This window comes from Lacerta agilis, chromosome 2 (assembly GCF_009819535.1).
Source record: "Lacerta agilis isolate rLacAgi1 chromosome 2, rLacAgi1.pri, whole genome shotgun sequence".
Classification (NCBI taxonomy): domain Eukaryota; kingdom Metazoa; phylum Chordata; class Lepidosauria; order Squamata; family Lacertidae; genus Lacerta; species Lacerta agilis.
Window position 1 is genome coordinate 36,937,906 of NC_046313.1, and position 17,882 is coordinate 36,955,787.

Consider the following 17,882-nt stretch of genomic DNA (forward strand, 5'->3'; position numbering starts at 1 on the left):
CTTGTGATGAGTCAGTAACTTGGGCACCACCATCACCCCAAAAATAGAGCTAGCCACATTAAGGAAATGGCAGGAAGAGAAGAGGGAGGAGAGGGAGTTCTGTTGTCAAGCATGTAATCCAAGGAAATGATTTTACCCAGACCCTCCAATCCCAGTATTTTGGGGAAGGAAACCAAACCCATTTTAGTTTTCCTCAAATCAATTTTAAAGATGGAGTACAATAACCAGTGGGCCAATTTGTCGGCAATTTGGCAGCTTTCTTATTTAGGGGCACCCTCTCTCCTGTCTGCTCTTTTCAGACCAACCATCCACAAAACACTAGGGAAGCAATTTAGACCAAGGCAGGTTGTTTTCCAAAGCAGTACATTGGTACTCCAGTTCCCTCGCTTGTTTCCCCTGCATTATAAGCCCTCTGGACAAAACCTGGCTCTCTCGCACTTGCAAAACAAAAGAACACGGCAAGTGGCAGGAATCAGTCATAACTAACTGGTGTGGCCTAACCTTGTGGATTTGTGTAACCCAATCTCACAATGGTACCACTGAGCTAATCTTGTACAGGGCAGCATCTGACTATAGTTGAGTGGCTGGATGGGAGTGAGATGAATTGAGAGGAGGCTGCAACAATAACAGCTGGGAGGTCTTTTGCCATGGAGGGACCGAGTCACCGACAGGGGTCCCATTTTTCCTGGACTGTGCCATTTTGACAGCAGGTAGGGCACCACATATTTCAGGGATGGGGAAGCTTTGGCTCCCCAGATGTTGCTAAACAATGATTTATTACTTGTACCCCACCCATCTGGGTTGCCTATCTGGGTTGCCCCAGCCACTCTGGGCAGCTTCCAACAGAATATAAAAGAACACACGATACAACTTCTATCATTCCTGGCCATTGGCCATGCTTGCTAGAACTGATGGGGATTGTAGTTCAGCAACACTTGAATATCTGAATGCCTCCACCAGCATAAATCCCATCCAAAGAGTGTCAGCATGCTGAGGAGGATTACCCACGGCGGGAGCTTTAACTTAAAGTACTACATTACCAGGATCGTATCATGCCCCCACAATGTACCACTGTATCCACTGCAGTCTCCCAACGATGCCTTCATGCTCCTAAATACCACCAGCAAGCAGCTGGTCTCTAGCTCAGACTGCCATCTAGGTATATTCCAAGAATGATGTAAGACTTTTGCTATCTAAGCAGGCTGAGAGAATTAGATGTGGGAGGCCTTTCAGTTGCCTGTTTTGATCTGTAATTTTAGCAGCGTTTTATTTTCCCTGGATGTATTTATATATTACGGTCATGAGGTCCAAGCCAGAAGGGCAACCGTGCCATTTAAAAAGAAAGAAAAATATGGGCGCTATCTTTTTGTTCTGTTTGCTATCTTGCAGTACCAGGCTCTCAAGCAGATTTCACTGAGAACTGAAATTAACAGACCAGAATTCTTTACTAGTGAGGAGGGGGCAGAGAAGCCATAAATTGAGATTCTTCTAACGAAAGAATGACAAGAATGCACTTGGGTCCTCTTAGGCTCGTCACATGCAGAGGCTGCTTGCATTTGCAAATACACAAGATTTCTAGTTGATTGCAAAGCTTTTTGAATTTTTTTGGGGGGGGGGAGGGGAGAGGTGCCTTCCTATGCATGTCTATATGACTCGCTTATGTGCTCCCTGCCTGGTGGCTTCAACAAGCAAGTTAAGCATTTCCAAAGAGGAGAACATCCCAAGGAGATGTTTGGCATGCCTTGCGTTTTTCTCCTGCCTAATTCTAATGCCTCTTAGGCTCCATTGCAATGCTTCAGGGCATTTGCAGAATACTTCATGGTACTCCTAGGAGACACAATAATCCTTGGGCTGAGAAAGCATCCCACCCTAAATATCACCACACCCCAATTTATAGTGCTGCCACTGACTTTTCCTTACCGGGCCAGACATGCAGCCGGCGCTTTGCCTGGAACAGGGATATTGCGATGGGAGAATCTGCAAACAAAGCAGGGCTGCTAAAACCCCATTTCTTGATTTCATGGATGTGAGAAACCTGTGGCCCTCCAGATATTCCTAAACTACAACTCCCATCTGTCCCAGAAAGCACAGCCAATGGCCAGGAATTGTGCGAGTTGTAGTTCAGCAACACATGGGGGTCCAAAGGTTCCTCAACCCTGGTTCAAGAGCTCCAGGGAACTAGGGAACATAAGAGGAACCCATCAGGTTTCTTCTGCAAAGGGCACCGATAGGTCAAGCAGAAGAATCCTGCTTCCCACAGCGGCCAACCAATGCTTCTGGGGAAACCGCAAACAGGACATGAAGACAATAACCACCGCTGAGATGTTGAATACATTCCTCGTGCACCTACCGGTAATAGCCATTGACAAGACTTATACTCCATGCATTTGCCTGGTCTTCCTTGAAAGTCATCTAAGCCAGTGACTGGCACCCAATCTTGCGGCATCAAACTCCATAAATTCATCATACATCGTGCAAAGAGGTGTCTCCATCTGCCTGTTTGTATTAAGCACTGAAGCAGTCAGCTGTTTCCTTATATTCCGCTCTCAATTCTGTGATTACCAGGGCTGTATGGCTGGATTACCAGGGCCGTATCAATTCTGTGATTACCAGGGCCGTATCAATTCTGTGATTACCAGGGCCGTATGCTTGCCAAATTTGTGGCAGTGCTCCTCTGCCTTTAAACAGCTACAGAACAGATTCAACAGGTGCTGTTTCACCATCCTCACAGGGAGGGGGGCACAAGAACCCCATCAGGAAAAATATGATCTTCCTATGCACTGTTGGTGCTATGGGTTAAACCACAGAGCCTAGGGCTTGCCAATCAGAAGGTTGGCAGTTCAAATCCCTGAACTCCCGTTGCTCGGTCCCAGCTCCTGCCAACCTAGCAGTTCAAAGCACGTCAAAGTGCAAGTAGATAAATAGGTATCGCTCTGGCGGGAAGGTAAACGGCGTTTCCGTGCACTGCTCTGGTTCACCAGAAGTGGTTTTGTCATGCTGGCCACATGACCCAGAAGCTGTACGTCGGCTCTCTCGGCCAGTAACGCGAGATGAGCACCTTTACCTTTATGCACTGGTAGAAGCTAGCCTAATTCTGTCCTGTTTACATCCAGAGTACAAACTAAAGCAGATTCAGGAGCAGAGATATTTCTATAAAGGGCTATGTACCATCATCACAACAAATTCCATTCTAAACAGGTTCTGTCTTCACAGCAGCAGCCTGCCATAAAAAAATTCAAATACAGTAGATGCAATGACCTGCAATGAAATTGCACCTGATGGATTTCCGCTTGTTATGCAAACTATTGAAGGCATAGCATGTTTATCAGGGGGGAAATAGGGCAAACAAGCTTCATTCAGTCCTGTGCTCACAGTGCAGAAACAGGGTTGATGAGAAGAGGTTGCACACCTAGCTCCAAGGTCTTGTCAAGACTTTGAAGACCTAAACAATCCCAAGACTCTGGATCCTGCAACCATGTTGAGAAAGTAAGAACACTGAGAAGAGAAGGTGGGTGGGTGTGGGTGTCCCTAGAAATGTAATTTGAAAAATGCTATATGGGCTTTATCGAGAGGCTATACTTCACCAACTGCAGTGGCATCACTTCAACAGAGAATCTGACAGATATTCATTTTGGTACGAGTGGGATTCAGTCCTGAATTCCTTAGATAAGTCCACACGAGGAATGTCTGGCAGAACAAACTAAACTATGACCAGAACATTTGAACATGCAATGACCGCATACTGATCAGCTAATTGAGGAGTTATCCTTACTGGGGAAAATGTGCTCAGATCAAACAAGCTTGTCCCAGACATGAAATGCTAAGGGAGGAGGGCATTCTGCTATCATGGTGCCATTTTCTGATGCCGCTCTCCAGCCATCATCACCAGATGTTCTCAGCCTTAGCAAGCAGGGGTGCTGCCACTCAAAAGACGTTCCAGTGGACAGAATTTAACCTCCACTAAGAACATAGGGAGCTGCCCTATATCAAAGTCAGACCATTGGTCCATCTAGTTTAGTACTGTCTGCACAGACTGGCAGCAGCTCTCCACGGTTTTGGTCAGGGGACATTCCCAGCCCTAGCTGGAGATGCTGGGGACTGAAGCTGAGACCTTCTGCATGCAAGGCAGGTAGATGCTCTACCATGGAGCCACATTCCTTCTCCTGTGAACTTATCGTGTATTGAAGAGAAGTCAGGAAAGGTGTGTAGGAAAGGTGTGTTCAATTCATAATACCTGAAATGAGCCTCAATCCTACCACATTGCTTAATTCTGTAACTCCCCCCTCCCAGTGTAGAATTCAGTCTTCTGACAATGTTCTGCCAGAAGCAAGGATACCAATTGTGTTAGGTGAGGAAAGGCAGCTGTAGACTTTTGAAAGACCATGGTCAGCAACTACCGCATATACTCGAGTATAAGCCAAGTTTTTCCAGCACATTTTTTGTGCTGAAAAAGCCGCCCTCAGCTTATACTCGAGTGAGGCGGGTGGCGGCAGCGAGAAAGTAGCCCTTTTGGGCCAATATACCCCCCACCACCACCGCCTCTTGCAATGGCAGGGATCGGAGCTGTGGTTGGGAGAGGCACAGCGCAGCACCTCTCCCAACCGCGGCTCTGATCCCTGCCGTTGAGAGAGGCGGGGGGGGGGGGGAGCAGCCCGAAAAAGCCCTTTCCGGCTGCTTCCTCCTCCTCCACTGCCGCCGACACATGCACACCCAGCTTATACTCGAGTCAATAAGCTTTCCTGGTTTTTTGTAGTAAAATTAGGTGCCTCGGTTTATATTCAGGTTGGCTTATACTCAAGTATATGTGGTATTTCTTGTCCTGGGACTTTTGCATTGCTGCAGCAGTCCTGCTGTGTGTTGGCAACTGCCTCAGTTTCCCCCTCTTATAGAATAAGTACAATGCTGCGACTGATGATGTTTTGTGGGGAAGGGTGGTTTAAAAAACAACAACAACATGTGTGAATGAAAAGCACAACTGGTAAAATCCATTACCTATAGGGCTCAATAGCAAAAAAATCCTACAGGCCACAGAACCGGAGACAAGAAGGCGATATTATTATTAATGCACACTCACAAACTACTCATGCCACATTTGTGGTTGACAAGGGAAACCAATACGGCTTCCCGATAGCAGATCTGAACTTGAAACAGTTCCAGGTTCACAGCAGCTTCTTGAAAAGGGGTGCTCTTGATTACCTCAGGAGCTTACCAGAATGTATATGGACACCACAATTGCCCCTGGGAATTCTGCCAGCTTTGCATTGGGGAATGGGCTGTGGTGTCGTCAATACCAGATCTATATCAGCTTACACCACATATGAGCTGGCAAAGGGTACAGGTACTTCTCACAGAATGAACTGCAATCCTACCCCCTTAGTGTTGGCCATGAACGGAGGATACTAAAACACACCACCATTTCTCGAGGCCTTTCTGCACCTCACCTATAAGCATCTAGACTAGGCCTGCTCTTCTCCAAGCCTCCAGATGAGAGGCTATGCTTAGTAAGCATGGAACCACATCCCAGGATGTGAGGACCAACTGGTCGCTGATACCCATTAAGTGAAGTAGGGGTGATCACCTCCCTCTGTGGTCCATGCCATATGTACACACACACACAATGGCTGGATGCTCTGCCATGTTCCCCGCATGCATTGGGAAGGAGATGCAATATGTCTCGGCAGCAACCTGCTCTCAGGGTGCAGGCGGAGTTTGGGTTTATTACAGGGCGGAGCAGAAAACACTCAGCGTTCTGAGAGACTTGTGGCATTCTAGCCTTCAATACAATTGAAGCCTTAGCATCAGTTCAAGATTGTGAGCCTCATCCTGAGTAACAGTGTCAAAGTGAAGACGACAAAGTAACAGAAATAAGGAGGCAGAGAAAAGGAATCCAAGTTTTGTTATGGGCCATCCTCCTGTTCTCATGATTTACTGGTACTTATCCAAAACAAAAGCCAATCAATAGCTCAGTCAGTAGGACATGAGACTCTTAATCTCAGAGTTGTGGGTTTGAGCCCCATGTTGGGTAAAAGATTCCTGCATTGCAGTGGATTGGACTAGCTGACCCTCGTGTCCCCTTCCAACTCTACAGTTCTTTATTATTTAATTGTGGTTATCCTTTGGGATAAGGAATGTACTTCTTTTCCATAAGTTGGTAAAATCTGGAACATCTACCACTATAAATTTATATGGCTAATAATAGTTTAGCTTTTCCCTGCTGTGCTAACAGGCACCCCCAATTTGCAGGACATAATTAAGAAGGACATCTTTTATTGGAAACACAAACACAGCCAAATTCCGCCACGCATGAGCAACTCTGAAACGGCTTGCCTACCCTGCACATATAGCTATGCCGAAACTAATGCCACTGAATGCTGATTAAGGATATCACTGCAGCCGTGCAAATCTGCCACATTGTTACACAGATGTACCCAGGCGCTTGCATATGGAGCTGGCACCACTAGGGGCCAGCAGAGAGGCACAAAACAGCACCATCCACACACACCCATTTTGCGGAGTTTTCTGTTCTAGGGGAAAGAGCAGCCATGGGCCTTGAAGCTTTCAGCACAGTTTAACTTTCCAGCAGAAGCCTCCACGCTGAGCTCCCACAACAACTACTGGATACCTAGGGATCTTTTAAACCCAGGGTATCACAGAGCTCCAGCATAAAATATACTGCAGCAATTTAGAAGGTCACACCAGTTCCTTCATAAACTTTCTACAGAGCAAAAGGAGCTCATTGTTTGCAACACACATGCTCCCATTCCCTGGAGCCAAGGATTCTAGAGAGACATGCTACAGCTGAAAATGCTGCAAGAAGTATGTTCATATGGACATGCCACACGAGTGAGAGAAGAATAAAGGCCCATATTTAAAAACAAAATAGTCACTGTCCCAAACTATGCAAGAAGGCAACCATGTCTCACCTTCCCAAGCCTCAGGTCTACAACTCATCTTATACGTCAGGTATGGGAAACTCTGATGCCTTCCAGACATTGCGGGACCCCAGCACCCATCTGGCCCAGCCGACATGTCAGATGGTCAGGGATGATAGGAGTCAGAGTTCAACTACACCTGGAAGTCCATAGGTTGTATGGAAATACCAACCAGTTTTTTAAAATTTTGCTTCTATCCTTTTTTCCTTCTTTTTCATATTTTATATACCAGTTATATAAGCAGTATACAAGAGGGATACATGAAGGATACAACATAAAAGCAATTAAAAATCAGGGGGAAAACATCTCACTTAAAATTCCCACCGATTTGTTTTTGGAAGTCTTCACTAAGTGCCAGAAGTGGACATCAAACAGGCACCTTCCCTGTTCAACTGGGAGGGAGTTCCACAGAATTGAACCCACAATACTGAACACTCCTGGTGGAAGTGAGCTATGCATCTGAACCATGGAGAATCACTAACTGTGACTCCCCTGAAGACCTCAATAATCACACTGGATATAAGGTACTGAGCAGTCTTCAAGGTATCCTGGACCAAGTTGTTAATGAACTTATAAATGAATACAAGAAGTGTGACCTTCCACAATACTGCCACATCACAATTATCATTATTTAATTTCCTGAACACCTACCTGGGTGATGTGTGGAGTGACTGCACTCCAGTTGCTATCAGGCATTGATTCCTAGATTTACTTCGCCATTAACTGCTGAATGGCCAGTCCCACCAATTGTCACAACCCATGGGATTTCCAGCTCCTGTGGAAGCACCAACTATCATCCTACCAGAGTGAGCTGTTCTAAACGAAGAACAAAAATGATGGCCCACTGCACAACCACAATTTTAATATTAACTCTTAATTATTAGTGGGTAGCCGTGTTGGTCTGCCATAGTCAAAACAAAATAATAATAAAAATTCTTTCCAGTAGCACCTTAGAGACCAACTAAGTTTGTTCTTGGTATGAGCTTTCGTGTGCATGCACACTTAAGAACACATAAATAAATGCTCAATTTCAAGGCACTGATTTGTGAACATTTCAACTCTGTTCAGCTTTTGGAAAAAAATGTGCCTGGAGGGGATACATTAGTGGAGCAATTCACATTGCATGCCTTAAGAAATGCTTTGGGACTCGACTCCTAGTGACTCATTGAGAAGATACTCAAAGTGGCCAAGTTATGACTGGAAGAAACCTGCTCTTTAGTAGCTATGATGGAATAAGGAACATCTGTAATCACTAAGTGCCCTCAAAGCCACATGACCTTAGGAGACAATTTGATGTAGGAGGTGACAACAACTATGATATGGATCTGGCACTTGGTGCCACTTCCTTAGGGCAGGCATGTCCAACAGGTAGATCATGATCTACCGGTAGATCACTGGACGTCTGCGGTAGATCACTGGTAGATCATTGGCTCACCTCAAAGAAGCCGAACAACTGTGGCTCCCCTAAAAAAGCTCAACATTTTACCTCCTCCCTGAAAAAACTCAACAACTTTGACCCGAACCCCCAGGGTGTAGATCACTGCCAGTTTTTAACTCTGAGTAGATCGCAGTCTCTTGGGAGTTGGCCTTAGGGCATCCTCAGAACAGAAACAAACCACAAGTAGAATGGTGGTTGATAGCAGCTGCACAATATCTTAGGAAACGCCATCTTTGCCACACCCTAAGAACAAACTGGAGAGGTAACTGCAAATTAGAAACACTATCAGCAACTAAGGCCCAGAGTCAAACAGCCCAATCCTATGCATGTCTACTCAGATTAGTTCTCCCTGGTCTACAACAGCTCCCACAGCTGCTAAGAAATTCCAGGACTTGAGCTGGGTAGAAGAATAATCTTAGGAGAGTGATTATTTACAAATTGAAATGGAAAAGGGCTCAGTTGGGGTCGTAACTCCAAAATGGTTTCTCTCTCTCCACCTTTTTCTATGGGCAAAATTCAGCTTCTGCTTACATCATCTAGGTTTAAGATTTTAACTCTGGAGAATGGGAGGAGATGCTTTGCTCCCACACAGTGCAGCTGCAAATCTACAAGTACGTAAGGATAGTCTTGCTGTATCATACCAAACATTCATCTACTCCAGTGGCCAACAAAAGCTTTTAGAGGCCTTATAAGCAAGGCAAGATAATGATCCCAGTGGGAGAGCTCTCCCCCACTGATTGTTCCAAGCGCTTAATATTCCTCCAGTGAACTCAGAGGTTCCATTTTTAGCTACCATGTCTAACATAATAGGAAACGCAGGTGGTTGTGTGCCACTGCCTATTGCTTAGGGGGTGCAACAAAACCACACAAATGTAAGGTAATGGCTTCTACATGACCTCCGGAACGAATTAAGTACGTAACCAGAGGTACCACTGTACTCAGAGGACTCCCCAAATATTCAGAAGGTTGTGAATCAAAGTTTAATAGTCACCAAATTCATTTAATAGAAAGCAAGTTACACTCCCTCCATGCCTTCCTGAATTTGTAAGCCTTTATCACATTCCACTTGTAAGGTTTCCCTAAACTAACCCTAATACCAGAGGGAGAAGAGCCCTGTTGGATCAGACTAAAGCAGTGGTGGCCAAACTTGGCCCTCCAGCTGTTTTGGGACTACATTTCCCATCATCCCTGACCACTGGTCCTGTTAGCTAGGGATGGTGGGAGTTGTAGTCCCCAAACAGCTGGAGAGCCAAGTTTGGCCACCACTGGACTAAAGGATTCCTAGTCCAGCATCTGTGGTGGCTGGTGCCCATTGGGACTGGTGGGGTGGAAGGCAGGGAGCCCAACAGTAGGTGGAGCCAAGCCAATGAGAGGCAGAGCCAACTAGTTTCACCTCCATCTTCCTCCCTACTGTGTTTTACAATGGCAACGTTGAAACTAAGGAAGAGGGAACTGACAGCCAGTGCCATCCCTTGGGCTGGATGGCCACTTGATAGACCAGCCTCCACTGTTGAGCATTTTGTTCTCAAGGTGGCCTAAGGGAAGCTCACAAGTAGCGGAGGAGCAAAACAAAACTTTCCTTCTCACGAGCCCCGGCAAATGGTATTCAGAGGAATACTCATACTCATATTCAAAACAATCTACTGCAGCCATTATTAGCTTTATCCTCCATTAACTGGTCTAAAGCCATCCAAGTTGGTGACCATCTTTTGGACGCCATGCCCCACCCTCAAATTCTTAAGCATTTCTTCAGATGAAGAGATAGTCGATCCCCTCATCATTTTAATTGTGGAGGTTTTTGTTGGACCCTCTCTAGCTCCATAATATATATTTTTATTTTTTTCACAAGGAGTGAAGAAAACAGTGATCCAAACTTGCTCCAAAATCTAAGCTGCCATCTTTTTGTCCTGACAACTAGATTCAAAAGAGTCTTTGCTACCTGCATGGTGTTTTGCTGTCATAAATTTGAGTAGATCGTCAGTTGGCCTGACTACTTCCTTGTTCGCCTCTAGTTCCAGACAATTCATGAAACAAGCACAATAGCTATGGTGTCAATATAGACCTGTTGCACCCATCTGTCCATTGAGAAAACTGGATATTTATGCATGTTCCCAGCTTCATGCCTTAACTAGTTACTGGCCTCTTAGCAAAGTGTCCTTTTTGTAGGAATAAGAAAATGCTGCAAAAGAATCATGATTGCCTTTACGACAAGCCTTTCTCCATAGCATTCACATCTAATTAGTTAATAATAATCTCAGTGGTTTAAATGGTCTTGAATGCAGAAGATTTATGATTCACCAACTTCTGAATTATCCAACTCCTAAGTTGTGGAAACAGGATACCTCTAGCCATTAAGCCATGGAAGTATTTTGCTACAAGCCAACATGAGATGTGTGAACAAGCTGTATGCAGTGATAGTAACAAATACAAATCAACTGCAAGCAAATAAGCAAGCAGAAATGTTTGGATACTTAGAGATGAAACAAAAACCAACAGCAACTTTGTGGCAAGTTAGTAAAGTTCCCAATTTATATTTCCACTGGGACTTCCTTTAACATGGAGCCTCGTTTTACCTGCTACTAACAGCTTCTACAGCTTTATCCAATGCATGTTCACTGACCAGTTAAGACCTATTTAACTGGGACATGGGTGGCGCTGTGGTCTAAAGCACAGAGCCTAGGGCTTACAGATCAGAAGGTCAGAGGTTCAAATCCCTGTGACGGAGTGAGCTCCCGTTGCTCGGTCCCAGCTCCTGCCAACCTAGCAGTTCGAAAGCACGCCCAAAGTGCAAGTAGATAAATAGTTACTGCTCCGGTGGGAAGGGAAAAGGCGTTTCTGTGTGCTGCTCTGGTTTGCCAGAAGCGGCTTAGTCATGCTGGCCACAAGACCCAGAAGCTGTCTACGGACAAACGCCAGCTCCCTCGGCCAGTAAAGCGAGATGAGCACCGCAACCCCAGAGCCATCCGCAACTGGACTTAACGGTCAGGGGTACTTTTACCTTAACAACTTAATCCAATGCATGTTCACTGACCAGTTAAGACCTACTGTGCACAATAGGGCTTTCTCAAAGGTTATTGTGCACAGGACTGCAGCCTTAGTGTGCCAAATATATTACAGTTCTTACTAGCTTATCTTCAAAACACAACTGTGATCCAGCCCGTAGAATATTCCTACCCACAGAGCTGTCCGTTATGCCACTAAGAGGGTGCCACCTATACAGGTTTTATTCGCAGCCAAGACTCAAAACGCAGCAAGTGAGTCTAGGTTTCAAATGTTGACCATAAGCTTATGTCAAGTAGTGAGCAGGTGAGTAGGCAGAAGCAGGTGGGTAGGCAGCCAGAGTATATCATACACAAGATTATGTTTCAAGCAGCCATCTCTGGATTAAGCATTCATGGATATTATTTTCTTCTCTACCAGAAAGCCAGGCAACAGAAGGGGAAGAGCCATAGCTCAGTGGTTGTCCACATGATTTGCATTTTAAATGTCTTGGGTTCAATCCCTGGCATCTCCAGGTAGAACAGAATCCATGAAGCCCCGAAGATGTGCTCCAAGGGTAGACAATACCAAGCCAGATGGACCAATGGACTGACTCAGTATAAGGCAGTTTCACACATTCCTGTAAGTTCACATGATCTTAGAGAATGGTGGGCCAATTCTTTCTCTTTTTAAAAAATGTTACAGATCAGACTCTAGGATTTCTGAAAGGCTTGGCAAGAAGTCAGAAGATGTAGGTCCTTAGAATAATACAGATGGAAGAGACCCCAAGGGTCATCAGTGCAGAAATCTCAGCTAAAGCATCCATGGCAGATGACCATCCCTTGAGCAACATGTGCTAAACAGTGAGGAGAACATTGCAAGACACATAGACAACTCACTGATGGGACTAGGGTGCAGGATTTCACCCAAACTGCACTCAGAGCAAGCCCTGAGGACTAGCTCATTGTCAAATCTATTTCTTAAAAGGTATCATAGGAGGCAAAGTGAAGAAAAGGTGACAGAATCCTCACCATTTGTGGACGATGTGGAGCAATGAAACGAAGTCAGGGATCCCTGGAGGGTGCAGTTCTGCCAAAGGTCTGATGTGTACCCATTCCCAGTGAGCCATTGCTGAAAGAGAAGGACAGAACACAGTGAGGGGGGGAGTCTAAAAGGAGCAAAGCCACATACAAACTAAGCACTGAGAGAAACCATGTACTAAAACTGATCCATCTCCTGGTGCAACTTCATCCGCATGTCCGTTCTTGCTTTGTTCTTAAGGAGTGAAATGAATCCCTGTGCAGTAAAGAGGCACTTTAAGCTTTCTTTAAAAAAAAAAAAAAACCTTTGTGCATAACTAAAAGCTTATTTCCGGGGAGTGGGGCACACAAAAACACACACAATCCTATTTAATTTGACTGAAAGAAATAAAGAAAAAGTGCTTCGTACTTCCATTCTTTGCATCCATTGCAAAAGGAGAGAGAGAGTGTTCAAAGAAAAACAAACACCTCTCTCTTTAAGCCTTTGCCAAATCCACAGGGAAAGGGAAATCCAGTTCCCCAAGCCTCACCTCCCAGTGGCAGACTATGAAAACAGGTCTTCATGCACTCCCTTGGCTGTTTCCCCCCCCCCTTTTTTATAAGATCTTCTTGAAAAGCATGCAAATGAAACAAGCCTACAGTAAACAAGCTGCTTACACAATTGATTACAATCAGGCATTGATTGACACACCTCTGCCTAAGGTAACAGATTAGCTAACAGATAGATATGGAAATGTGAATGCATCCAGCAGCATAGTAATTCTTCTCCAGGATGCTGAATATGTAGTCGTTGACTGTATAGGCAAGTCACTTAGTAGAGAGGGAAATGTGCTCGGTAGATTTTCAGGCTCTCTCTCTTCCCTAGAACTTAAAACCAGCTCTGGGACAGAGTACTGGCTCAGATTTAACAAAGCTTTGTGACTCTCCTAGTTCGGCTTTTCTTTTTAACTAGCAAAGACTAACAATATTTATAAAGGTTTCATATGCTTCAAGATGCTCATAAGCTCCAGAAACCTGATTTCCGGGGTGGGGGGGTGGGGTGGGGTGGGGTGGGGGTGGAACGGTTCTTCAGTTATTCTTGAGACGCAAACAATAAAGTCATTTGGGAACCATTTTGGCTGCAACAGCTTCTTTTTTCATGAGAAGCCACTGGATCTCCATCGTGATCAGTTCCATAAAGAAGCATTGGGGTTGCAAACGAAAACAGCCTAACCCTAACACGTTTGCTCAGACCTTTCACTGAGTTCAATGGAGAAAGTGCACTTTTCAATGCAAAGTAAACTTCTACAGATTCCAATGGAATCGCATCTAGGCAGAGCGCATTAGGAGCAGAGTTCGAAAGCTCTGGTTCACCCTTCTGCCCTTTAGCAGCTTGGAAGGGAATTGGAAAACAAATGAGGGGTGTTTGTACTTACACTGACAATTGTTGAGACGAAGAGAAGGACAAGCACTGAAACGTGGAGCACAATGATTCCCAACAACAAAAGGAGCATTTTGGCAAAAGTGTTGGATAGATCTGGAAGGGAAAAACAAAACAAAAAACCACACACATTTAAGTAAAGGGAGAAAGGTTACCAGTGAACAGTCTTCTGTACGATACTGGGATGATGAGGCAAGTCTAAATTTGAGATATGAACAGCAGAGGGTGCCTCTGAGACAGAAAATATACACCATATGGTTTGAGGAAGCTAAATAAATGCATAAAAAATATACATCACACACACACACACACACACACACACACACACACTGAAGGTGGAGGCAGACGGAAAGTTTTCAAACTTCTTGACTAGGAGATCTAAAAAGATGAAAAGCACTAGCCAATAGGGGCAGGGCAGGGAGTAATTAATCTTGCATGTCTGAAGAAATTCAACCAATTTGGCAGGTTTGGAAAGTAAAGGGTGAGATTTGAAATAAACCAGACCCAGAGCCTGGTGCAGTGAACATACCCATCAAAAAGCAAACAGAGCTGAAGGGGGCCAGAATAAATGATCTGAAACTCCCCTCCAACCTCTCCCTAAAATATCACATCTTTTAGATTATTTCCCTTTTCAGGGCTGGATTCCTTCCCCTCCCTGCCCCCACCCCCAAGATTTGGAAAACTTATGTTGACAATTGGCATATGGAAAAACTGAAACGGCATCACATTCCTCAAAGTTTCCATTTTATTGTGGGGGGTGGGGTGGGGGTGGGTTACACTCTGCTTCCAAACAGCCGGAGGATGATGAGGTGATATATACAGACACCAAGTATCTGTTTTCTTCTAAATGGGTGCTTAAAAAAGAGCTCCAAAGCAGAAAAGAAAAGAGTCTAAAATAAAGCAGGAAAACAGCCACCCTGCTTGGACCAGACCTCCACTGGCTCAGGAGGCGGGGAATGGAAACCGTTATGCCACAAAGCCACCATTCTCCCTTGAATAATCAACATTTGGAGCCCATTAAACCACCAGCCCCACAAACGGCCGGCCAGCTATCTCCCCACAGCTTCTAAACAGAATGTGGAAACTGTACAAAAATATAGAGATGGCATGATATTCACACAAAAACATGGGTTTCCCCCTTTTTTGGGTGTATGGGGGGGCGAGATTCCTAGGTGGCCAAATGTGGGAGAAATGGAATTTGGGGAGCATTGCAGGCACAACGAGCAAGTCCTGCGGATTCGGAGGGACCAAGGGATCAGTTATTTGAAATACTGTTTTAAAAAGTGTGTTGGGGGGGATCTTTATAATCAGCTGGGAGAAATCTCTCTAGAAAAGTTTTCTTTCACAGAAGAGCGTCATGCACTCTCTCGCGCTCCCCTTTACGCACACTTCAAAATCTGCCAAGCGACTGTTATGAGGAGTGGAATTCTTCCAGGGCCGGCGGAGTGGGGGAGGAAGAGGAGGGGGAAAGATCTACGTGCTAAAATGTTTCAACCCGTTTCTAATTATATCAGCCCCAGCCTGGAGTAGCGGACTTTCTCAGCGGCGCGAAGCCTTGGGGAGAGCTCTCCACCCCACTCCCACCGCTAGACACAATAGTCCTACAAAGTGGGGTTCAGTGCAACAGGCATCAACACGCAGCGAGCCCCCAATAAACTTTCTGGGGAGCTGGGTCGAGTAGGGTCCCGCATCCAGGGGTCGAAGGCTGGGTGGGGCTGCTGGTGACGTTATATCCAAATCTAGAGTGCGCGCACAGACCGGAGAGGGGCCATGGGGCCGGTTGCGAAGAGAGGTCCCAGGGGGCTCTTCAGGGGAAAAATCTCTTGCTCCCCTCCACCCCAAATACATATATGAAAAAGAATGCGCTGGGAAGGCAGGCGGGTTACTTACTGGTCTGCAAAGAAATAAAATAAAAGCTCGTGCTCCCCCTGGCAGGCGACCTGGCCACTTGCTCTCTCCGACGAAGACTGCGCGCCGAGTGCGGGCGCCCGCGTGCCTCCCCGTCCGAAGATCGAGTGAGCCCGCGTATGGGCGGGGACCCCAAGAGCTTCGCCTTCCCGCCGGAACAACGCCCAGTGGTGGCCCGGCGCCAAGCAGGGCGGGTCCAGGGCGCTGGCGCAAGCCGACGGGCGGGGCAGGGGAAACGGGCGGGCGCCTATAAATACTTTCCCGGACGGGAAAGGAAAAGGGAGAGCGCGGACGATCGCTTTGCCAAACGGAGCAGCCGCCTTGGATCGTGGGCCCCAGAAAATCCAAGCCCGGATAGCTACAGTCCCCCTGGGATTTTCTTTCTTTTTTTCTTTCTTATCCCCAGTGGGAAAGCGGAAGGCAGGGGTGCCAACTTGAGTAAAATATTCGGGGCCCCAGGTAAGCCCCGCCCCAGATAATCGATTACAAAATGAGGGGCACCCACACCATAGGAATGACAACGCCCACCAACTCAAATATTTTATTGGTGGTGGGGGGAGGGACTCCAGCCCCTACGAGTTGGCTCCTATGGCGGAGGGCATGGGAAGATCGTGGCCCCGCGGTCCAAGCACTCTCCCCTCTCCGGTCCTGGGAAAGCGATGTTCCTTGCTGAAAGGCAAGGCGGGTCAAGAGGCGGCGGCGGTGGAGATCTTCGCGTCCGGTCGTCCTCGGATGGCTGCGGATGCAGATCCCTCGATGAGTGGGGCGCAGGGCAGGGGCACGATGGCCAGGCAGGCGCAGCTACGATGGAGCCGCTGGTGGGTTCCGGGGATCCAGTGGAAGAAGAGGCCGGCGGCCTGGCGCGCCTAGGAAGCTCATCTAGGCACAACGGATTCAGCACAGTCCGTCCTCGCCAAAGTCCATTAAAGCGCCTCCTTTCCCACACGCCCCGTCCCAGTGCTCGTCTCACTGGGGTGGGATGCGGTGTGTGACACACAACACACGCGCAAGGCGTTCCATCGGTAACCCGGAGAAGAGACCACTAGCCTACCCCCTCTCCTTATAGCTGCTCTTGATTCGATTTCTGGCATGTTCCCGGTGGGTGTTTTAACCGCTCTGTGCCCCACAAGCTGATGCGTGCAAGAGCAAGCTGCGTCCGATTGCTCCTGAGCCAGAAGGCTCCAGTTTGTCCCCGCCACCCTCACCCCAAAACCTGTTGTTGCCTCTGTTGCACGCTCTCTCTCAAGCCGATCACATCCGTTCCTCTCTCAATTTCGTTTATCTGTATTTATGTCCCGCTCACCTGACACCCAGAGAGGAATCCGACGGTGGGAGGTAGCATAAATACCTCACTCTTTAAATTGATTGTATTGCTAGGATTTCACACCTGTCTTCCTACCACCACCACCTCCCGCCCATAGTAACCGAAGCAGTGGAAATCAATCTAGCATCAGTTCTAGAGTGCTGTATCGGTGGCAATCCGAATTAAGAGAACAGCCACCCCGTTTCTCTAAGTTGTGCTCCTCGTGAATCTTTGGCACCCCCGAGCCTCTGAGAGGAAAGGGTGTCCCGATCCTGATCTCTGCTAGATCTGAGCTTTTATTATTAATTAATAAATAATAATAAAAATAATAAACAACTTACCAAGGCCAAAGAGCTTGCTGTTTTTTCCAAGCAGTATTCCCTAGAAAGCGAGAGCCAGGTGGGATTAAACTCCAGTTGCTGGATCCCGGACAGAAGCAGATCTGCCTCTAAACTCCTGTGCGCGCCGAATGAGCCCTCGCTGGTTGCAAACCCTTTACTGCATCCGCAGGTCTCGTGCTCGCCCCGTTTATTCAGCCCCCGTTCCAACGCCCAGATATGTCATGGTGGCCTGAGACAGAACACCCTTTACTATTTAAAGGGGCAGCGCCTCTCTATCTTTATCCTCCGGCAGGGAACATAGCCAGCACGCAGGGCCTATTTAGGGTGAGCAAAGGATTACTCCGCCGCGAGGGAGTGGCCGGCCTGACATCTCCGTGGTCGAAAGGCTGGGTGAAAAGTCCGGAACGATGAAGTACACCCTGTCAATCACCCCGTTGTCAGCTGTCGTTCAAAGACCGAAGCAAAAGTAGAGCGGACAAGATGTCCTGGGACTCAGTCAGTGCTAAAGGTGATGGAACCAG

General features: G+C 46.7%; 1 protein-coding gene across 2 annotated transcripts in view; it reads right to left on the reverse strand.

The window, feature by feature from the left end:
• PMP22 (peripheral myelin protein 22) overlaps positions 1-17,619 on the reverse strand; it is a 31,604-nt gene extending 13,985 nt beyond the window's left edge. The window contains exons 1-3 of one of the 2 annotated variants that reach the window (XM_033139530.1): positions 17,362-17,619; positions 13,805-13,905; positions 12,381-12,480 (exon numbers count right to left, since the gene is read on the reverse strand). In XM_033139530.1, coding sequence (XP_032995421.1) covers positions 12,381-12,480; positions 13,805-13,882 — 178 coding nt within the window. In that variant the 5' untranslated portion in view covers positions 13,883-13,905; positions 17,362-17,619. Of the gene's footprint in view, positions 1-12,380; positions 12,481-13,804; positions 13,906-15,699; positions 15,831-17,361 lie in introns of those variants that run through there. The other variant, XM_033139531.1, reaches the window with a different exon arrangement.
• Between the last annotated feature and the right edge of the window lie 263 nt (positions 17,620-17,882).